The sequence below is a fragment of the Phacochoerus africanus genome, chromosome 4 (genome assembly GCF_016906955.1).
Source record: "Phacochoerus africanus isolate WHEZ1 chromosome 4, ROS_Pafr_v1, whole genome shotgun sequence".
In the NCBI taxonomy this organism is placed as follows: Eukaryota; Metazoa; Chordata; class Mammalia; order Artiodactyla; family Suidae; genus Phacochoerus; species Phacochoerus africanus.
The window spans coordinates 15424355-15448519 of NC_062547.1; the positions used below are offsets into that span (position 1 = coordinate 15424355).

At 36.1% G+C, this 24165-nt stretch overlaps 1 protein-coding gene and 1 pseudogene across 2 annotated transcripts; both read right to left on the minus strand.

The window, feature by feature from the left end:
• Nucleotides 1-371: 371 nt before the first annotated feature.
• LOC125124057 (olfactory receptor 4C16-like) lies at nt 372-1305 on the minus strand (annotated as a pseudogene).
• A 15677-nt stretch (nt 1306-16982) lies between these two features.
• On the minus strand, nt 16983-21993 carry LOC125124058 (olfactory receptor 4C46-like). 2 transcript variants are annotated; one of them, XM_047774236.1, is made up of 2 exons: nt 21987-21993; nt 16983-17914 (listed from the first exon to the last, which is right to left on the minus strand). In XM_047774236.1, the coding sequence occupies exons 1-2, from the start codon at nt 21991-21993 to the stop codon at nt 16983-16985; spliced, it is 939 nt and encodes a 312-aa protein (XP_047630192.1). The 2 variants fall into 2 exon arrangements, with proteins under 2 accessions (XP_047630192.1, XP_047630193.1); XM_047774237.1 differs by lacking the exon at nt 21987-21993 and having other exon boundaries at nt 16983-17921.
• Nucleotides 21994-24165: the final 2172 nt, after the last annotated feature.

Here is a 24165-nt window from a genome sequence, read left to right on the forward strand (position 1 = left end):
TAAAATAAAAAAACTAATTCCAGAAAAAAAAGTGTAAATAACTATAAACAGAGAAGACCAGAAGTCAACATGGGGGCAGGAAGAACAGATCAAAACCACTGTTAGGCAGGCAAAGAGGGCAGAGACTCAGTAGTGAAAAAACATCCAAGGCAATGGATCTGCATTCCTGTTGATACCTGGTGCTGTTTAATTCTCTACATAAAATTGAGTGGACACTAATCAGGGTATGTGTTTACAGTGTTTATTTTCCTGAAGGAAACTAATACCAATTCCTATGAAAGGATTATATTAAACACCCACAGTATGAAATGTTATTCTCCAAGGGATTTCGAATTCAATCTAAACTATGAAGAAAAATTGTGAAACTTCACTCATCTTTTGACATCTGAGATCAACTTCTTGCTCCATAGCATCCTCATGGCATTTTTTTCACTTCCTGCATTCCTCAGTGTATAAATCAGAGGGTTGAACAAAGGTGTTCTAATTGTATAAAACACAGCTATCATCTTATCTATGGGGAAGGTGGTTGCAGGGCGTGTGTATATAAATATGCAAGGACCAAAGAATAAGATGACCATAGTGATGTGGGAGATGCAGGTGGAGAGGGCTTTTTTCCTCCCCTCTGCACTGTGGTTTCTCAGAGAATACAAGATGATGACATAGGAGACCATCAGCATGACAAAACTCACTGTACAGATGGCTCCACTGTTGGACACCAAGAGTAGGTTGGTCACATAGGTGTCTGCACAGGCAAGTTTTAACAAAGGCTGCAAGTCACAGAAGTAGTGGTCAATCACATTGGGACCACAGAAAGGTAAATTCAAGGCTAGAAAATTCTGAGCTGAAGAATGCACACAGGATCTGACCCAGCCCACAGGCATCAGCACACCACAGACTCGATGGCTCATGACGGTCGTGTAGTGCAGGGGCTTACAGATGGCCACATAGCGGTCAACAGCCATGAGGATGAGGATGAAGATCTCCAGGCAGCCAGATACACTGGATGAAAAGGCTTGGATCATGCACTCACTGAAAGATAGTGGTCTTCTTCATGAGGCAATCCACAGTCATTCTAGGGGCTATGGAAAGTAGAGGGGAGGATATCAGATAGGAAAAGTGGAAAAGGAAGAAATGCATTCGACTCCCAAGTACCTGACTGGTCTTGATGGTAGTAATAATGAGCAGGTTCCCCAGTAATGTCCCCAAGTAGAAAATCAAGAAAGTGACAAGCATGATTTTCTTCCTAAGAGGATCCTGAGTCAACCCAAGTAGAAGGAACTCAGTCACATTATTGTTCAGCCGCATGATTTCATAAATGAGGAGAAAGGATGAGTGAAATGGATTATCTGCAAAAAAATAAATTACTGTATGTTGTGATATATGATATTATGAAATATTTTAAGTAAATATAAATATTGCTTATTAGGTATATTCTAGCTGTGGTTTCCTAATAATGTATTTTGCTCATTTCTTCTTGATAATAACACTTTGTTCTTCAATTTGTAATGAGCATTTCATAGGGTCATTATGAGTCTCATATAAGCTTGTGAATGTTAAACTTTCCTATAAAACTAGTTAAACACACTTCTACATTAGGAAACAAACTTTGCTAGCTCTTTTGATTTTTTCTCTACAAATCCAGGGAAACACTGTGGTGCTTGAAACCAGAGGTTCTATTCTATGGGCTCCAGGCATTCCTCACCTGGAGCTACAGACATACTGCAAGTGATCTGATGATTAATATGTATATGGAACTCTTTGTACAAACAATATGTATCTCTTATTTGTCAAATTCACTTCCATTTATTTTTTAATTCATGTTAGTAGAAGACATATCTTGAAGGAAACAATTATTGAAACAATTTTGTTTACCCAAGTATTTATTGATTAGCTTTTATAATACTAGGCTCTTGTGTTTGTCGCTTTTCATAACTCAGCTTTTAATTCATATAATAATTCCACGAAATTGGTATTTCAAATGGAATTTTGTAGAAAAAGAAACTGGAACTCACAGAAGTTAAGCTGCTTGCCTAGGTTATACATTTAATAATTTCAGTACTGAGAACTGTACTAAAACTGTTTTATTCCATAGTTTGTTCTCATTCCACACATTTTCCTTATTCTATGCTAAATTGAAAACCAAAAAAAAAAAAAAAAGTTGGAGTTCCTGTCGTGGCTCAGCAGTTAGTGAACCCAACTAGCATCCATGAGGACATGGGTTTGATCCCTGGCCTCACTCAGTGGGTTAAGGATCTGGGGTTTCCATGAGCTGTATGGTGTAGGTAGCAGATGTGGCTCAGATCTGGCATTGCTGTGGCTGTGGTGTAAGCCGGCAGCTACAGTCTGATTGGACCCCTAGCCTGGGAACCTCCATATGCTACAGGTGCAGCCCTATAAAGACAAGAAGACAAAAAAAAAAAAAAAGAAATCCAGGGAGTACCAGAAAGTGATGATAATAATGAAAAATGTTTTCTAATAGATTAGTAATGCTATTCTCAGGTGTGGTGTCTAGAATTTACATTAATGTTGAAATCCCAATAGCCATAGGATATACAGGGAAACATTTTCACATTTTCAGTTAATTTTTTTAAAAATAAGAATTTCAAGCTAAATCTGTGCAATTATATTTGAGAATAATTACTGAAAATGATAGTTTTAATCAGTGGCAGCAATGCTCATATCAGACAATATAACATTTAAAATATTCTATAAAAAAGACAAAGGAGGGAATTATTTAATGATAAAGGAGTCATACAAGAAGATATTATAACTCATTAATATTTCTGCAACCCAATTTAGGAGCACCTAAAATATCTCAAGCAGGTATTAGCAGACTTAAAGGTAGAAATTGAAAATAAATGCGTAAGTAATGTAATGGACTTAAATTGGAAGAATTAATATTGTACAATATCCATACTATCCGGAGGTTCTGTTGTGGCTCAGTGGTTTAACAATCTGACTAGGAACCATGCGTTGTGGCTCGATCCCTGGCCTCGCTCAATGGGTTAAGGATCTGGTGTTGCCGTGAGCGTGGTGGTAGGTCACAGATGTGGCTCAGATCCATGGTTGCTGTGGCTCTGGTGTAGACCAGTGGCTACAGCTCCATCTTAGCCCCCTAGCCTGGGAACTTCCACATGCCGTGAGTGTGGCCCTAAAATGGACAAAAGACCAAAAAAAATGCATACTATCCAAAGCAATATACAGATTGAATGCAATCACTATCAAAATACCCATGCAGTTTTCAAACAACTAGAACAAATAATCCTAAAATTTATATGCAACCATGAAGTTTCCGAGTGATGAAACAACATAAGAAAAAATAATAAAGTTAGAAGTATCATTCTTCTTGACTTCAAACTATACTACAAAGCTTTGTGTAATCAAAAACTGTATGGTACTGACATAACAAACAGACAGATGAACCAGTGGAACTGAATAGAGAACCGAGAAATAAACCCAACATACTTATTGTCAATTAATCCTATGGCAAGGGGAGCAAGAATATACAATAGAAGAATAGAATCCTTCAGAAGTGGTGCTGGAAAAAAACTGCATAGCACCTGTAAATAATGAAAGTAGGACATTCTCTAACACTATATATACAAAGAAGCTCAAAGTGGATTAAATGTAAGACCGAATCCATATCTAGAAGAGGACATAGGCCAGAACAACGTGTTGGCAATAAATTTCAGCATATGTTTGAATCTGTCTCCAAGGCATAGAATTAAAAGCAAAAATAAACAAATGTGGCCTGTTTAAGGCTTTTCACAGCAAAGGAAATCATCAACAAAACAAAAAGTAACCGAATGATTGGGAGAAAACACTTGTAAATAATATGACTGATAAGGGTTAATGTCTAAAATATATAAACAACTCATACAGCTCAATATAAAACAAAACAACCAGGTTTAAAAAATAGGCAGAAGAAGCTCTGAGTAGACTTTTTTTTTTTCTCCGAGACATACAGATGGCCATAGGCACCATGCAAAGATACTCGACATCATTAGTCATAGAGAAATTCAAATCAGAACTGCAATGAGGTAATCATCTTATACCTATCAGAAATGGCTTTCATCACAAACAGAACAAAAATAACAAGTGTTGGCAAGTATATAGAGAAAAGGGAAGTCTTGTTTGCTGTTGGTGTGAATATAAATTGGTTCAGCCAGTATAAGAAATAGCATGGCAGTTCTTCAAATGCTAAAATAGAATTAGCATATGATTCACTAAGTCCGTTCCTGAGTATATAACTGAAGAAAACTGAAATACCATTTATACCTGCACCCCCAATATTCATAGCAGCATTATTTACAATTGCCAAGATATAAAACAATCTAAGTATCCATTAATGGATGAATGGATAAATAATACATGTATTCACATACACACACACACGCACACACACACCACACACACACGCATACACAGGAATACTATTCAGCCATAAAAATGAAATTTTGCCATTTGCAACAACATGGATGGACTTGGAGAGTGTTGTGCTAAGTGAAATAAGTCATATAGAGAAAGATAAATACTGTATTATATCACTTATATGTGGAACCTAAAAAAACTATATGTGGTATCTCATCATTGTTATATTTGCAATAACCTAACAAAATATGATGTTGTTAATCTTTCCATACACTTATTTTTCATCAATATGTTTTCTTTGGTGATATGTCTAGACTAATCATCTGCCCATTTTTTAAAAAATTGGATTGCTAGTTTTCTTGTTGCTCTTAACTGTTCTTTGTACATTTTGGTTATGGGTCTTGTTCAGATATGTGTTTGGTACAATTGCTTTCAGTCTGTGGCTAGTATTTTCATTTTCTTAACAGTGTCTCTTGCAGAGCAGAGATAATTGATTTTAATGAAGTGCAGCTTAATACTTTTTTCAATTATGGGTGTAAACATAGCATATTTATAGATTTTTTTTTTTAGTTGTTTTTTCAGTGCTGCACCTGCAGCTTACGAAGGTTCCCAGACTAGGGGTCGAATTGGAGCTGTAGCCACTGGCAACATGGGATCCTAGCTGCATTTGTGACCTACATCACAGCTCACCACAACGCTGGATCCTTAACCTACTGAGCAAGGCCAGGGATCGAACCTGTGCCATCATGGGTACTAGTCAGATTCGTTTCCATTGAGCCACGATGGGAATTTGTATAGATTTTTATTCTTGGCAGAGTTTAAAGTTCACAGCAAATTTTGTGGAAAATGCAGAGTACCCACGAACCTTTTGCCTCCCTGCTCCTCACACACAAAACCTCTCCCTGCCTCAACATGCTGAACTAGAGCAGTACTTGTGGTTACAGTCAAGGAAACTGATATGCCATTGACACACCATAATCAGCCACAGTCCATAGGTTACGTTCAGGGTTCAGTCCTGGTATAGTACACCCCGTAGGTTTGGATCTGTGTATAATGACAGGTAACCACCATTATAATATCATACGCAATAATTTCAGTGCTTTAAAGTCCTCTGTGTTCTGCCTATTCATCCCTCTTATTAAACTTAATAAAGGGAAGCCCCACTAAACTGGAAGCCAGAAGGGGGAGCTCTCATACATATACTGTCAACGCAGATCCCGACAGAAAGAGATGTGGCTTGTATCTCTGGTGGGATGTGATACTTCACTGCCACCAGCAGGAGGAAGAATGTATCCTTGCCTGGCAACACCTCAGTCAACAAGAGACTTAAATTCAGGTGAAAAAGCCACTGGAGTCAAGCTCCCAGTGTCCTCCAGTGAACTTGTTGTTTATAACAGCCTCTCCTAACTGCCCCTTTGCTATAAAAGAGTGTCCTCTTCTTTGCTTTACAGGTTTACATGTGGTTCATGGAGTTACATGTTTCTAATTGCAGTTCTTCCCTGTTCCTGAATAAACCTGTTTTACTGGTGAAATAACTGGCTCTTTTATTATTTTCGGTTAATACCTCCCTCTCTCCAACTCCTGCCAAGCACTGATCTCTTTATTTTATTCCTTTTTTTTTCTTTTCAGAATCTTACATAGTTGGAATCCTACAGTATGTTGCCTTTTCAGATTGTCCTCTTTCATTTCAGTAGTATGCATTTTAAAATCCCTTTGTGTCTTTTCATGGCTAGATAGTGCTTTTAAAATTTTTTTTTAGTGCTCAATAATATTTCATCATGGGGAAAGCACAGTTCGTTTACCTTTGCACATATTGAAGAACATCTTGATTGAGTCCAAATCTTAGTAATTATGAATTAACGTTTCTGTAAATATCTGTGTACAGGTTTTTGTGAAACATAAGTTTTCAATTCATTTGCGTAAATACTGTGTTGTGAGATTGTTGGGTTTATGTAGGTTAGGTTTTGTAAAACACAAAAGCGTCTTTCTGTGTGGCTATTCCATTTTGTATTTTGATAGGCAATGCATGAGATTTTCAGTTGCTCTATATGCTTGCTGGTGTTGTAGTGTTTCCGATGTGGCTTTTTATAGGTGCCTGGTGTCATCTTTTTTATAGGTGCATAGGTGCATCTTGTTTTAGTTGCAATTCTTTAATGGCATTTGATGTTGATTATCTTTTTCTATCTTATTTTCCTCTCTATATATTCCTTTTTATATCTAAAGACATTGTTTTTTTGAGAGAAGATAATTCTTTTAAATATTTACTTATTCTATAAAGTTTTTATTGTGATAAAAATACTTGAGAAACACCCACTTAATAAACTTTAAATTACACAACAGAATAATATTAACCATAAGCACGTTTTATACTTACTCTGGAACTTATTCATCTTCTATAATTAAAAATTTTCCCTAGTCCTGGCAACTGCCATCATGCTGTTTGTATGAGTTTGACTCTTGTGTATACCTTCTATAACTAGACTCATACAGTATTTGTCCCTGTCTATCTGTCTTATTTCACTTGGCGTAATGTTGACCAGGTTCATCCAAGTTTTGCATATGGGAGGATTTCCTTTTTAAAAGACTATATAATATTCCATTGTATGTATATACCATCTTTTCTTTATCATTTCCTCTTTCAATAAACAGGTTGTTTTCATAAGTGGATTTTGGGAACAATGCTACCAATAAGACACGAGTGTAGTTATCTCTTTGCATTCCTGATATTCAATACATTTGGATATATAGATCCATGAAGTGAAATTTGTATCACATGGCAATTCTATTTTCAATTTTTTGAGGAACAGCCATGCAGGTTTTCTTAGGGGTTGCATTATTTTACATCATCCTCAGCAGCATACAGGTTTTCCAGTTTTTCCATGTATGTGCCAACACTTGCTATCTTTGTTATTTTGGTAAATACATCCTACTCAGTGGGAGATGATATCTCATTGTGGTTTTGATTACATTTCCTGATAATTAGTGATGTTTGATCACGTATGCCAGTTGACAATCTTTGTGTCTTTGGAGAAATGTCTGTTCAAGTCCTCTTTTCATTTTATCAGTTGGGTTGTTAGTTCTTTTCTATTGATTTGTAGGAATTTATTGTATATTATATTTTCTGTCTTAATATTTTATTGTGTATGTGATTGCAAATAGTTTCTCCCATCATAGGCTGGTTGTTCGCCATGTATAAGCTTTCCTTTGCTGTGCTTAGTGATGTTGTCTCACTTGTCTAACTTTGATTATTTTACTTGTGCTTTTTTGTCTTTTCCAGAAATCATTGACAAGCTTAGTGTTGTTAAGTTTTTCATCTCTGTTTTTATCAAGGAATTTTACAGTTCCAGTTCCTCCATTAAAATTTTTAATTCATTTTAAATTGATTGTGTATATGATGTAACATAAGGGTACACTTTCTTTCGTATGGTTTAGTTATCCAGTTTCTCAACTTACTTGTTCCAGAGACTCTCCTTTCTCCACTGTATATTCTTAGTTTGCATCAAGGAACTGTTGAGAGTATATACTTGGGTTTTGGGGGTCCCTATTCTGTGCCTTTGGTCTATATGTTTTTAGATCAATTTATTAACATTCTGTCATGCTTTAATATCACACAGCCTGGCTTATGGGAGTTTTACGCTAAATCTTTTTTTCCATTATGGTTTATTATAGGAGATTGAATATAGTCCTCTATGTTATACAGTGTGACTTTGTTGTTTACCTCGTTTATATATAGTAGTGTGCAAATGTTAATCCCAAACTCCTAATTTTCCCTCCCTCACTCCTTTTCCTCTTTAGTAAACATATCAATTGTTTTCTGTGTCTGTGAGTATGCTTCTGCTATGTAAATAAATTCATTTGTATACTTTTTAGATTCCACAAATAAGTGATACCATATATTTGTCCTTCTCTGTATGACTAACTCCACTTAGTATGATAATCTCTAAATCCATCAACCTTGCTACAAAAGGCATTATTATATCATTATGTTTATGTCTGAGTAGTATTCCATTGTGTATGTATACTACATCTTCTATACCCATTCATCTTTCCATGATATTTAGGTTTCTTCCATGTCTTGGCTGTTTTAAATGGTGCTGCTATGAACAGGGGTGTGCATTTATCTTTTTGAATTACATTTTTCTTGGGATATATGCCTAGGGGTGGGATTGCTGGATCCCATGGCAACTCTATATTTAGTTTTTCAAGACACCTCCATACTGTTTTCCATAGTGGCTGTGCCAATTTACTTTCCTGCAAAAGTGTAAGAGGGTTTCCTTTTCTTTACACCCACCCCAGAATTTATTATTTGTAGAATTTGTAATGATGGCCATTCTTACCTGTGTGAGGTGATACCTTGTTGAAGTTTTGACTTGTATTTCTCTAATAATTAGTGTTGTCATGCCCCTTTTCATGTATTTTTTGGCCATCTGTCTGTCTTTGTAGAAATGTATGTTTAGGCCTCTGCCCATTTATTAATTGGGTTTTTTGGGTTGTTCTTGTTATTGATTCATATGAACTGCTTGTATATTTTGGAAATTAGATCATTGTCAGTAACATCATTTGCAAATATTTTCTCCCAGCCCATAGGGTATATTTTAATTTTGTTTATGGTTTCCTTTACTGTACAAAAGGTTATAAGTTTAATTAGGTCCTTGTTTGTTTTTGCTTTTTTCCTTTGATTTAGGAGACAGATCAATAATATTGTAATAATTTATGTCAAGTAGTGTTTTGCTTATATTTTGCTCTAGGACTTTTAAAGTATCTGGTCTTACATTTGGGTCTTTAATCCATTTCTAGTTTATTTTTGTATATGATGTTAGACAATTTACTGATTTTATTCCTTTACTTGGGGTTGTCCATTTTCTAATGCCACTTATGGAAGAGACTGTCTTTTCATCACTGTATAGTCTTGCCTGCTTTGTCATAGATTAATTGGTCATGGGTGTGTGGGTTTACTTCTGCATTCACTATTCTGTTCCATTGATCCATATGTCTGTTTTTGTGCAAATACTACACTACTTTGATAACTGTAGCTTTGTAGTGTTGTCTGAAGCCTGGGAGGGTTATGCTTACAGCTTTGTTCTTTCTTCTCAGGATTGCTTTGGCAATTCTGGGTCTTTTATGGTTCCACATAAAATTTAAAATTCTTTGTCCTAGTTATGTGAAAAATATCTTGGGTAACCTGAGAGGTATGATATTAAATCTGTAGATCACTTTGAGGAGTATGGCCATTTTAACAGTATTAATTCCTCTAAGCCAATAAAATGGTATATATACATCTTTCCATTTCTTTAAATCATCTTCAGTTTTCTTCACCAATATTTTATACATCTAAGCATATGTCTTTCACCTCCTTAGTCAGGTTTATACCTTAGTATTTTATTTTTTACTGTGATGTAAAAGGGTTTTTTTTTAATTTCCCACTCTGATACTTCATTGTTGGTGTAAAGAAATGCAACCATCTTCTGGATATTAATCTTGTATTCCTGCTACCTTGCTGAATTTATCAGTTCTAGTAGTTTTGTGTGTAGTTGTTTGAGGATTTCTATATATAGGGCAATGTCATCTGCATATAATGACAATTTTACCTCTCCTCTTCTAATTTGGATACATTTTATTACTTTTTTCTTTTCTGATTGGGGTGGTAAGGACATCCAATTCTATGTGGAACAGAGGAGGTGAAAGTGGGCATTTTTTTTCCAGATTTTAGCAGGAATTCTTTCAGCTTCTCACCATTGAGTATCATGTTGGCTGTGATCTGTCATAAATAACTGTTATTATGTTGAGATAGGTTCCCTCCATACCCACTTTGGTAAGTGTTTTAATCATGAGTAGATGTTGCATTTCATCAAATGCATTTTCTGCACTGTGGGTTACAGCAAATGCAAGGTGACAATATATGAGATCATCAGAATTACAAAACTGCTTGCACAAAGGGCCCTGCTGTTAAATGCCACCAGTAGGTCCATCATATCAATATCTATGCAGGTGGGTTTAAACGAGGGCTGCATTATCACAGCAGTAGTGATCAATCAAATTGGATCCACAGAAGGGCAGTCTCAAGGCCAGGATAATCTGAGCCATAGAATGTATAAAAGACCCTATCCATGTAAAAGCAATCAGGATGATGCAGACCTGGCACCTCATGATGGTTGGGTAATTCAAGGGCTTGCAGATGGCCACATAGCGATCCATGGCCATGAGGACAAGGATCTCCATGTAGCCAAATAAGTGCCATGCAAAGACCTGAATCAGGCACTCATTGTAAGATATGATTTTCTTTGTAGACAGAGTATCCACAATGAATCTAGGGGCTATGGAAGTTGAAAAGCAGGCATCAACCAAGGATAAATAAAACAGGAAGAAATACATGGGGCTCCCAAGTGTTTGGCTAGACTTGATGGTCACAATGATAAGCAGATTGCCCCCCAAGGTTCCCACATAGAAAATGAAGAAGATCACAAACACCATTTTTTGCTTTTTAGGATCCTGTGTCAATCCTAAGAGGATGAACTCAGTGATACTGTTGTTTTGCTGCATTGTTTCACTGAATGAGGAGAAAGAACTATTTAGACAAATCTACAAAGGAGAAAGGGAAGAAAAATTATGATATGAATACTATGGTTGGTGGCCAAATATATACACATGAATGTGGAAATGCCAGTTTCTAGTGGGTACTCATTAACTACTGTGTCCCAGTGTTATCTGAACAAGATGGAAATCATAATACTTATTCAACCATTTTCCAAGCTTGCGTATGTAAATAATGATATAAGAAATAGAAATATAATGAAAAAGTCAATGATTCTTTAGAAAACAAATATTAATTTATTTGGCATGCGAGAATAATTTTTCCAGCTGAATGTTTTCTTTAGCTTTTGTCAAGGACATATCAATATTAGTTGACATTCTTCCAGTTGCAGAAGCAGAGAAAATTTTTCCATGATTTACTCATTGTGATTTGACATCTTGAACAGAGAACACAATGATACAATACTCTTCAAGTAAATATTATATTGAGGAATGATTGTCTAAACATTTCAGAATGTCTCATAATATAACCTACATACATACACACACATAGGATAGAAGGTGGGCTGTAGAAAAGGAAACAATAAACATAAAATTTTGTCAATGAATGCTAAGCCAGTGTTCCAGCCGATTATGAGATTTATTTGAATCTACTGCTTTAATTTTGTCTTTTTACTTTACTTCTCAAAACTTTCTAGGTGTTTACTATTTTAAGTTCAGCTCCTGTTATTAATAGGAGCCCCTATTTAAATTATATTATATTGTCCAAAGTTAAATGTGTCCCCTTATTCATTATTTTTCTTCAATGTATTTTCTTATGACACAGGGACTCACTAAAGGAAATAATAGGAGAACAAGCTCCAATTCATATCTGGAACTCAGTAGAATTCTTGTAAAATGCATCTTTAGTGCCTTGTACTCTCCATGTGAGAGAGGTAAAAAAAATAAAAAGACGAAATTTGTTCATATCTAGCTATATGCCAAAAGCTGGACAAACTGTTTTATGTGCCCTTATATTCTCCAAATTATTTCAGAGTCCATAACAAATTGTAATTGCCAAACTGGTAAATTCCATCTACAACTCATAGCAGACAAAAACATAATTTTCAAGTATAAATGGATTTCACTTGTTAATCTTAGAAAAATACTGTAAACTAAATAACAGACAAAATAATTTATTTTGACAGGTACTCTTCTTTTTATTAAAAATAATTAAGCATATGAAAATGCTCAATTTCATTCACAGTTAAGTTCCCCCAGTATTTGTTAGTAATATCATTCTCCAAACAATGAATCAGGGCTTTATGAAAAAATGGCTAATTCTGGGTTTGGGGCAGCATCTTGTAGAGCCAGAAAGTAGGAAAGTGCTTAACCACACACAGTGATGAGGATACATCAAAGGAAACAGGATCCAAATGAAAGACCCCTGATGTCCAAAGATGGAAAAAAATAACATAGAATTGAAGTATAACTCAAGTATGAAATAAATATTCATAAGTTATAATGAAATTAATAATTGGATTAATTACTAGTACATATGGGAGACTAGATAGAATTCCAGATGATTTATATAGATACTCCATCCACAAAATGTCCAATTTTTAAGTGTGAGGAAGTGACTTCCATCCAAAGACAACACTATGGAATGAGGGAAGATAGTAAATTTATAGTGGAGAAATAGGACAAACAGGACCTAAGTCAGTCGGTCAAAGTTAAAATCCACAGTTGTAATCACTTTGAGAGTATGTACCCATTCTTATGTTGTGCTGAAAATTATTTCCTATCTCTGTGGTCTTTATATTCATAACTCTGCTCTAATTGTGAGCAAAATACCAGACAAACCCCAAAGGAGGGGTTTTATACAAAAGAGCCAACTAGTCCTCCTCAAAACTATCAAGGTCAAGGTCATCCAGAACAAGAAAAGTCAGAGAAACTGTCACTATTTGGAGGGACTGGAGAAAACTTTGACACCTGAATATAATGTGGTTTCCGGAGTCAGATGTTAGAAATATGACATCGGTAAAGACTAATGAATCCTAGTTAAAATATGGATTTTTGTTAGAAATAATGTAATAATGGTGGCTAATTAATTATGACAAATGTACCATACTAATATGAGGGGGGAACTGAATATACGTTACCTGGAAACTCTCTGTATTATTTTTCCAACCTACCTGTAAGTATAAACCTGTCACAAAATATAAGATTTATGAAAATGAATGGCATTTTTTACCTGGGATCAAGCCACATTCTTCGAATTTACATTTCCCAAGGCAGTGCAATCTAGTATTTTCCATTAGAGTGCTGGCCTACAGAGGGCAGCCATCACAGAGCTGTTCCAGGATGTTGAATTTCTCCTTACAAATGTATCCCTCAGAGTTATGGTGAAATTTTTGTGTTCAAAACTTCTCAGGGTGGCGGTGTAAACGTTAAATGATAAACCCATTCTAATCTTCCAAAATATTTACAACTTTGAATCTCTTCTTCTACATTAAGCCAAGGCAGGTGTGGCATTTCTAGGCTGCTCACTGTGGGCCATCATTTGGTTCATGTGTTAGTCACACCTCACAAACTGTAAGAGCCTTTCTTAAGCTGCAACAGTAAATGCCGAATCTCTGATTAGTGAGTGCATATCAATACATCAGATCTGATCAAAGTTTATGCTTTTTTCTATGACTATCTATTCCCACAAGTAGTCCCTGGACTCTACCTGTACAAATTAGAAAACTCAAGTAGTTATTTTGGAGTGCAGTGCATGCCTCTTGTGTCACACAGTACCTCACTTTTAGGTGCCTGCTGGGACTTTTGACTGGTTAAAGAACTGAAAGGAATTTGGGGTGTTTGTGGTGGTTCCTGAGGAGAAATGGCAATGTCTTTGATGACAACTGTCACAGGAGAGCTCATTACAGTTTCTTCAGGTAAGGAAGGGTTAATCCTCAGTCACAGGGTGAGTGGCCGTGTCCACTGGGGTGGAGAGACCTCTTCACTGACAAAGAACATTCTTCTTCTCTCTGTTCCTTCTTCTTGGTTTCCTCAGCATCCAGTGGTCAATGTCAGAATCTGGATTTCATTCATGATTCTTCCCTCTCACAGCTTCATCCTGTATCAAGTTTTTTTTTTTTTTCTACTTCTAAATATTTATTGAATCTTTATTTCTCCATTTTAATTTGGTTTTCCTAGATGCAGATGTTGAGACAGAAATTTATAAAAGTAATCTTTGAGCAGAAGGATTGAGGGAAGCTGCCTATGGTAGAAGGAAAGGGATATAGTCTCAATTAGAGTTTCACTTTATCCTGGCACTGTGGGAGTTCTGGAGTACTTATTGTACAAAGATACTGGTTCCACCTTAAGTCAAGGGGACCAGCCTTTCACCCCTGCTCCAGCCATTTATTGCTGACCAGTAGACCCTAGGATGGTGGACATAATTTTCAAATGAGGCAATTCCAATTTTCTCTGATGCAATTGTCTGTAAAGAATGGGGTTATGGGCTATCAGCAGCCCAGACACACAGCAGTTATTGCTGGGTGCACTGGCCCAGGGAAGGAGACTTCACCTAATGCAGCAGGTGTCCAGAACATTCTGCATCACATCTGGTACCACTGAAGTTCAAGCTTCCATCATTTCACATTCAAATCATTGCAGTAACATCTTTACTCTTCTGCTGCCTGTCTTACTCTCTTCAATCTATTTTCCATTCTATATCTAGAATCATCATTCTAAATCTCAAATCTAACTGCATCATTCTCTAGCTTAAAAATCCTTCCAGTATTTTCTTCATAGTGCTGAGCATTAAGCTTTAACACAATGATAAGACCCTTTTGAACTTCTCTGTTCTGATTTCTTTAACTTCATATCTTGCTATTTTCCCTTGATAAGCTAAGTGTCCAGTATGGTGCCTGGTACACAGTGGGCATTCAGTAAGTACTTTTTGAATGAATATTTGATTTAACCTCCACAGCTACATCACATTTATTAGGATTCCTGCATTTTTATTTTCACCTTTTTGCCTTTGTTACATATTCCATCTCCTCAGAACAGTCTTGCTCCAACTGATGTCTGTTCAATCTACTGAATCTTTTTTACCCTTTGAGTTCCATTTTTCTGAGACCTTTTACTCCTGCAGTCTTTTCTAAATCCCCAGGTGTTTGTTGTATGACCATCATGCATGCTTTCATAGCAACCAGTGCTTCTACTCTCTTACTTTTTATAAAGGTGTATTTTACTTTCTGTTCTCCTTGTGATTCTCTTAATGGTTCTAAGCTCTGAGAAGGCATCCCTGGGATTATTTTTTTCAATTCAACACTGAATCCCCAGCAGCTTTTAATGTATGTGATACATTCCTTGGGCTCAAAAATATTTGTTGTTTAATGAATTTAGTATGGAAGGAATGAATATAATATATTTATCCTGAAATCACTTTGTGTGTAAATAAAGCTACATATTTTAAAAAATAACTTTTTATAACAAAATGTTACCCAAAGCAAATTGATTAACAGAGATATTAAAAAAAAGCCCACACTCATATAGTGATGAAACTTGCTAAGAGCAGGGGGAATAATAAGGAAAACCATTTATTCATATAATGCCATATTCAGTTTCAGTTTATCTCTTATTCCTATTTTAATCATGATTAAATAGGATTAAATACAAATTATGGTTTCCCAAAGAGATATAACCAGAGTTCATCTGAAACTCTGAAACAGATAAAGGTAGAGAGAATTTCCTTATCACCAGTACTACTTTTTTTGGCCTCTATTTTATTAGCTTTATTCATCCTCCTGTATATTTAAATATATTCATTTGTTTTTGTTTTGTTTTATTTTTTGCTTTTAGCTTTTTAGGGCCACACCCATGGCATATGGAGGCTACCAGGCTAAGGGTCAAATCGGAGCTGTAGCTTCTGGCCCACTCCACAGCCACAGCAACACAGGATCCAAGCCATGTCTGCAACGCACGCCTACATGCTCAGGGCAACGCCAGATCCTTAACCCAGTGAGTAAGGCCAAGGATTGAACCTGCATCCTCATGGATGCTAGTCAAATTTGTTAGCTGCTGAGCCATGATGGAACTCCCATTTGGTTTTTATTATGAGCCAGGACGTGTGCAAATTGTAGAAAACTTTTGTTAGAAAGTAGGCAAGTACTTTATAGAGTATGACTTTATTTAATCAATTGAAATCCAGTCTGTCGTGAAATATTTTATTTGAATTGTCCCTATTTCTGGTTAATCATCAGCATAAAATATTTACATGTGCAATGCAAAAAGATTCTGAATGCACCAAGAAATTTGGAAATTAGTATAACATTCTTTACTTAATGATTTGATATAAGTGGCCTATTGCTTTCATATTCCTAGAGAAAATTATATACAGTGTTACAGTTCGCATAAAACCGTCAGCTATAATGTATAAAAACTGCTAAGTGTTATTAATGAACATCACCAGAATTTAGTCATATATAATAAAATATATATAACATAATACTATATATATTCATGCATATATATACACACACATATACACACACACATATATGTATTTCAGAAGAGTCTGCATATTTATAAATATTAACCAGTAGTCATGGTTCCTTTCTATCATCACTGGCTGCAGTATATCACAGCAGTTAAGAACATGGTCACAGACTCAGTTGGATTCCAGTTATTCTTAGATATTTCTGTTTTGGAGCTTCTTCTTTGGGTTTGTTTCCTTATATATCAGGGGGAGATATAGTTTCTGCCTAACTCTTTGGGTTGTTATAAAGATTATTGAAAATTCCAGTATATTTTATTTTGTTTAATGAGGGTTTTGAATCCATAAACATTGAGGAAATTAGAGAAACTCACTGGCAATTTGGTAGAGTTTTTCAAATACATAAAGAAGAGTCCTGAGCTAGTTTTTAACACTTATCTTGTACCCATTTCTTCTCCCCTCTTGGCAGGACTTTATAACTTGGAAAAGCTCATTTTTTTTCTTTACCTCAGCAAATAGGTATTATCTGCTGAATTATCAACAGTGTGCTTTTGAACCTTGCCTCTGTTCAGTCAACTTGGGGCTCTAAGCACATGTGCTAATATAAGCACATTTATATTTCACCTGAAATCAGTTTCCTACTGCACAATTTCCTAATAGCATTTTTCATCTGGGCATTTCTCAAGGTATAGATTAAGGGGTTTAACATGGGAGTTATCATAGTGTAGAATACAGCGACAGCTTTATCAATAGGTAAAGTAGCTGCTGGTCTCACGTACACAAATATGCAGGGCACGAAGAATAAGATGACTGCTGTGATGTGGGAGACACAGGTCGAGAGGGCTTTTTGCCTTGCCTCCAAGCTCTGGGTCCTTAGTGAGTTCAGGATGACCACATAGGAACCCATCAAGAGGAGGAAGTTTAACAGACATAGGAAACCACTGTTGGCAGCAACAAAGAGCCCTAAAGTATGGGTGTCAGTGCAGGCAAGATCCAGCAAAGGATTCAGATCACACATAAAGTGATCTATGACATTAGGGCCACAGAAGGGCAATCTGAAGATGAAGAGGATCTGAATGAATCCATGGAGAAAGCCTCCCGCCCATGACACTCCCACCAGCAGGCCACATAGCTGCCGATTCATGATGGTTGCATAGTACAAGGGCTTGCAGATGGCCACATAGCGGTCATAGGCCATCACAGTAAGTAGGATGACATCTGCACCTCCAAAGAAATGTTCCCCAAAGATTTGAGTCATGCATGCATTGAAAAGACTGGTTTTCTTTTCATATAGAGAATCTACAATCAGTTTAGGGGTACTGACACAGGAATAGCAAGCATCGATAAAAGAGAGATGAGCCAGGAAATAGTACATGGGGGACTTCAGCAGCGGGCTGAGGGTGATGGTGACCACGGTGAGCACATTTCCTACCATGGAGACCATGTAGACGATCAAAAACACCACGAATATGACTTTCTGCATCTGTGGGTTCTGTGTGAGCCCCAGTAGAACAAACTCTGCCACGTTGTTCCTGGTCTCCATGTCTTTCTTGTTATGATTAATTATATCATCTGAAAAAAAAAAGTCACTTTTTATTAGCTCAACTTGAATTCATTAAGATCTCTATGTACTAAACAATAAATGCCTAGATTCTCTTTAGTTATGAATTCCCAGGAGTTTTTTTGATATATAAAATGAAGGGTCTGATCTCTGGAAGATTACTCAAACTCTCTCCTGGAGGAAGCTGATTTTAGAGTATAGACATGAGGAACGTCATGAACACAGAGGCAGGAGATGATCTGTGCACGCTTAATCCTGTGAGATCGCTCAGAGCCTCAGGTGAGGCAGTGAGCAGATCTCACATAGAGTGTAGTTAAGCCTAAAACATGTGGTTGAAAATGCATGCAAAGTCTATGAATTCCATGCTAAAGAATTTTCCCTTTTTTTCTTAGGAAATCTTAACCCAGAAAAAGTAATTGAGAATGTGAGTGGAAGGATGCAGAAGGGTTTGAAAAAGAGGCAATATAGCATCTAACTCTAGTAAAGATGTTTGTGTCACTTGGAAGAAGTGGGCTGAGTTTCTGTAAGGAGGTGGAAGCCAGAGAAAGGAACCCCAATACCAGACTATAATGCCAGTGGACCTGAAGTGTCACAGGGCATTGGTGATGGGAAAGTAATGAAAGAATACAGGAGTTATTGTAATAGCTTTGGTGAAGTATGTTGTCTAAGTCCCATGACTTTCTAACAGCTTATAGATATACTTTTAATGCTTGTTTGCTATATGCATGACATGATAGCACCCTGAGTGGGTGGTATGATTGCACGCATTTTGCAGATGAGAAACAATCTCAGAAACGAATGTTAACAGTAATGGTAATAATAACTTACAGAACAGTTACCTTGCTCTTGGTGTTTTTGCAGACAGTGGTTGTTTATTTCTCATTACACACTTGTGAGAAAATTCCTACTCTCATTTTCATGCTTGTTTTACACATTGAGAAATAGAAGCATAAAGGAAGGATCCTGCCCAATATCAAGCAAATAATAAAGATCAAAAAGATGATTATATCTTTTTTCTCCCCATTCTTAATCCATGATCAATATTTTATAATAAACAATGTCTAACTAGTAAATTATTTTTGGTATGACCATAATAATAATATTACTTTAATCCAGTATCAGAGGCAATCCAATATATGAAGCAAATTTAGCAGATGCATAAGTATACATACACATGTACATGCAGTGTAACATATCACAATTCCCAAATTTTAATAATTGTGTGGTACTGATTTGAATGAAGGTCGTGTGTGTGTGTGTGTCTTTTTGCCTTTTCTAGGGCCGCTCTCACGGCATATGGAAGTTCCCTGGCTAGGGGTCTAATCGGAGCTGTAGCCGCTGGCCTATGCCAGAGCCACAGCAACGCAGGATCCGAGCCACATCTTCAACCTACACCATAGCTCACGGCAATGCCAGATCCTTAACCCACTGAGTAAGGCCAGGGATCAAACCTGCAACCTCATGGTTCCTAGTCGGATTTGTTAACCACTGAGCCACAATGGGAACTCCCTGAAGGTCCATTTTATCTTTGTCTTTCCCTTACTTCATTTCTTCTCTTCCTGATTCCCTTCCAAAGCATATTCCCACAGGCTTTTCTGCAAAATTTTGAAAATGACTATCCCAGTGGTGAAGAATGTTATTTGGAGAATCATAAAGACCAGATATTAATTTGCTTTTCCTCAATTGTAACTTCTTGAACTGGGGTATATTTCTTGGCACCTTACATCCTTGTTTCCTCTTATGTCAAGTGAGAATCATATTGTCCACCTTACAGGCTGTTATGAGTATCGGTAGAGGAAACGTATATGAACATATCCTCCATACGTTTCTAGATAATCAAAGATCCTTGATTTAGTTTTATGACCGTCTTTGAACCTGGGGGTAGGAAGAATTGACATTTTGAGCAGTCATTCAGAGAAATCTTTAAGCATGCAATAAACTGAAAGAATTTACTTTTAATGAAGCCATAGAGACTCATATTATGCCTCACGGTAGAACCAAGGAAAAGTTCTTCATATTTGGACGAAGCAGGTTATTATTTGTATCATTTAAATAATATAGTCACATTTATATATTTTTCATGTGTGGAGTGGATTTAAATTTTGTTTCATTCTCATAATTAGTCTTAATCATTAAAGGAAGTACCTCAGGGCTGCAGCAGGATATCTGGTGTTAGAGATCTGGATCCTACAGATTTCATAATCTCTATGAGCCTTTCATCTGTCAAATTAGGGTAATGGTACTTATCAACTATCTCTTGAAGGAAGTAGTGAAGGTCAAATGCTCTATTACTATATTTGCAAAGGACCGAAAAATGATAAATCCAATGTATGGAAAGTAGCAATCTTTAGGAAGCACTGGAAACTGACCTTCTGGCTTAGATGGTCTTAATGCTATTTGGGGATGTTCAGAAATAATCCTGTCTTCAAATCGACCTCCTTTTGGAATAAGTACCTTTCCCTCTGAAAGATATAGCACACATAGAAGAGACTGTTTAGATAATTCAATATAAAATCAATAGAAAAGTAAGTTTTTTTTTTTTTAAGTCTAAATCTTTCCTCATAAGTCTAAAGCCTCAAATAGTTTTCACAGAAAAGCTGGGAGCTGAATTTAGAATGGGTTCATTAGGAACACTCTGGAGAAACAGTCTTCTGTAGATGACCCTGGCCCCAATAAGCAGAAGGCAGAGTGTGCGGTAGAAACACATTCCAATGGATTATTCCACACTTGATGAATCCTGCTGTGTAAATGCAGACCAAAAAGACATTAACCTGCAGTGCATGGATGTTTAAATGTTCAATGGCCTTGTCTTGTAGCTGCAATTTTCTCTCCTAGGAATTAATTATCTCTTTTAATGGAAAGGCTTTGTCATGGAAGCAGGTATGCTGGAGAGACATACTTGAGAAATACTCATTCTTGAGTGGGGAATTGTGTTCCCCTGCACTTGCACCCAAAATATATGAGTCCCTTTTCTCTCTTAACCTGGGTTTCTAAGAAAGCTGAATGTTGTGTATAGCAAGGATGGAATAATTCCAGCATGAGGACTTGTGATACAGTTAAAACTGTGTACTTGCATTAGAGAGAAAACTTCTGTTTTAACCATATGAAGGCATTTCTGGAAACCTAGTATCCACTGCCTAAGAACCAAAGCAGTGAGGGCATAACATTAGTGACACAGTATTAAAGTATTTGATGGAAAAATGTGTGTCCCTGCCCCAGTTATCACAGGGCTATGAAAATAAACAAAAACTTGAAAATGTTCCAGATAAATCATCTCTGGGACCCGTGTGGTGGTCATTATGGAATACGAGGTGACATTAAAAATGTGGAGACATATCCAAAGCACAAGTGTGGGGTTTTAGCACCTATGGTCAACTAATCTATGATAAAAGAGGCAAGAACATACAGTGGAGGAAAGACAGTCTCTTCAATAAGAGGTGTTGGAAAAGCTGGACACCTACATGTAAAAGAATGAAATTAGAACAATCTCTAACTCCATACCCCAGAATAAACTCAGAATGGATTTATGACCTAAACATAAGGCTGGATACACACTGTGAAACTCCTAGAGGAAAACATAGACAGAGTATCCTTTGACATAAACCACAGCAATATCTTAGAGCCACCTCCTAGAATAATGCCAGTAAAGACAAAAATAAATGTATGGGACCTAGTTAAAGTTAAAAACTTTTAGGAGTTCCCATTTTGTCTCAGAGGTAATGAACTCAACTAGTATCCATGAGGATGTGGGTTTGATCCCTGGCATCACTCAGTGAGTTAATCAGTCCGGCATTGCCATGAGCTGCAGTGTAGGACAATGATGAGGCTCGGATCTAGTACTGCAGCTGCAGCTCTAGTTTGACCCCTAACGTGGGAACTTCCATGTGCTGTGAGTGCAGCCCTAAAAAGAAAACAAACAAAGAAATAAAAAAACTTTAAAGCTTTTGCTCGGCAAAGGATACTGAAAAAAAAAAAAAAAAAGACAGCCCACAGAATGGAAGTAAATCTTTGCAAACAAAGTGACTGACAAGGGATTAATCCTCAAAATACACAAACATCTCATGGGGCTTTATCTCAAACAAAACAAAATCAAAAAAGGGGCAGAAGATTGAAATAGACATTCAAAGAAGACAGACAAATGGATAAAAAACACATGAAAAGAATTCAGCATTGCTAATAATTAGAGAAATGTAAATCAAAGCTACAATGAGGTATCACTTCACACCAGTCAGAATGGCCATCATCAAAAAGTCTACAAACCAATAAATGCTGGAGAGGGTATGGAGAAAATGGAACCCTCTTACACTGTTGGTGGGAATGTAAGTTAGTACAACCACTATGGAGGACAGTATGGAAGTTCCTTGAAAAACTAAATACAGAACTATCATATGATACAGCAATCCCACTACTGGGCATATATCTAGAGACAACCATAATTCTAAGATAAATATACCCTAGTATTCATTGTAGCACTATTTACAATAGCCAAGACATGGAAGCAACCTAAATGTCCATCGATGGAGGAATGGATAAAGAAGAGTTGGTGCATGTATATATGATGAACTATTACTCAGCCATAATAAAAGAATGAAATAATGCCATATGCAGCAACATGGATGAACCTAGAGATTATCATACTGAGTGAAGTAAGTCAGACAAAGGAAGGTAAATATCGTATGATAGGACTTATATGCAAAGTCTAATAAAAATGACACAAAAGTACTTATTTATAAAACAGAAACACACTCACAGATTTCAAAACCATCTTATGGTTACCATAGGTGAAACTGTTGCATGGGAGGGAAAAATTGGGAGGGTGGGAATAACACAACATACACTACTGTATAGATTAATGAGAAACTACTGTATAGCACGGGAAAATCTACTCAGTGGTTTGTATGAACCCATATGGGAAAAAAGAACGGACATATTAATGACCACATTTGATATACATCTGACAACTGATACAACATTTTAAGCCAGTTATACTTCAATAAAATTAAATAAATTTTAAAAAAGGCTGGGGTTCTAGGTTCAAATACAAGAATTGTTCCACATTCTTGTCACTTGCTGTTATTTTGTTTTCTTTGAGCCATTCTACACTTATTGAGATTTATTGCTTTCCCTGATGTCTAATGATGTTGAGCATTTTAATTATTTATTTATTATTTTTTAATTATTTAATGAATTTTATTACATTTATAGGTGTACCACAATCATCAAAACCAAATTGGACAGCATTTCCGTCCCAAACCCTCAGTGCATCCCCCAACCCTACAACCTGTCTCATCTGGAAACCGTAAGTTTTTCAAAGTCTCTGAGTCAGTATCTGTTCTGCAAAGAAGATTATTGTGTCCTTTTTCTAGATTCCACATGTAAGTGATAGCAGTTGATGCTGGTGTCTCATTGACTGACGTCACTTAGCGTGGTAATTTCTAGGTCCATCCATGTTGCTGCAAATGCCCTTCTTTCTTTCCTTTTTTAAAATGTTGTTTTTGGCCATTTGTGTAGTATCTTTTTTTCCTGAAAGTTTCTTTTTAATTGCTTTGCACAATTTAAAAGTAGGAATTCTGGGTTTCTTATTACTATGTTTTAAGGGCTACTTATATATTTTCTCTCTCTCTGTATATGTATATATGTATTTTGTGTAGGTACAGGTATTCTAGATATAGGTATTTTGTCATTTATAATATATTTTATAATAAATATAAAATATATTTATATGGGAAATTTATGCATATATGTATTATACTATGTAAATTCATATATATATATGTATACATACATACTTATAAATACACATATGTTCTACTAGGCTGTGGATTGCTTTTTTATGTTTTACAGATAATATCTGCTTAGCAGAAGATTTAAATTATTACAGGATTTGTTATTTTATTTTTTATGGTTTGTACTTAATTGTTATGTCTAAAATATTATTCTACCTCAGGTTAAAAAAATTTCTTCTCAAATTTTTACAAATTCAGATGTAGCGTTTAGTTCTCTGACTCACTTTTCATTAATTTTTGTGTGTAGTTTGGAGTGGTTCCCGAAGTTCTTTTTTTTTTTATTATGACATATTGATATCCAATTGATTCAGAATATGTTGAGAAATCTCTTCTTTCTACTTTGGATTTCACTGATATATTTGTTAAAAAAACTCATATGTTTAGACCTGTTTATTAACATCCTGTTATGCTTCAATATCACATGGGCTCACTTATTCCCATAAGTTTTA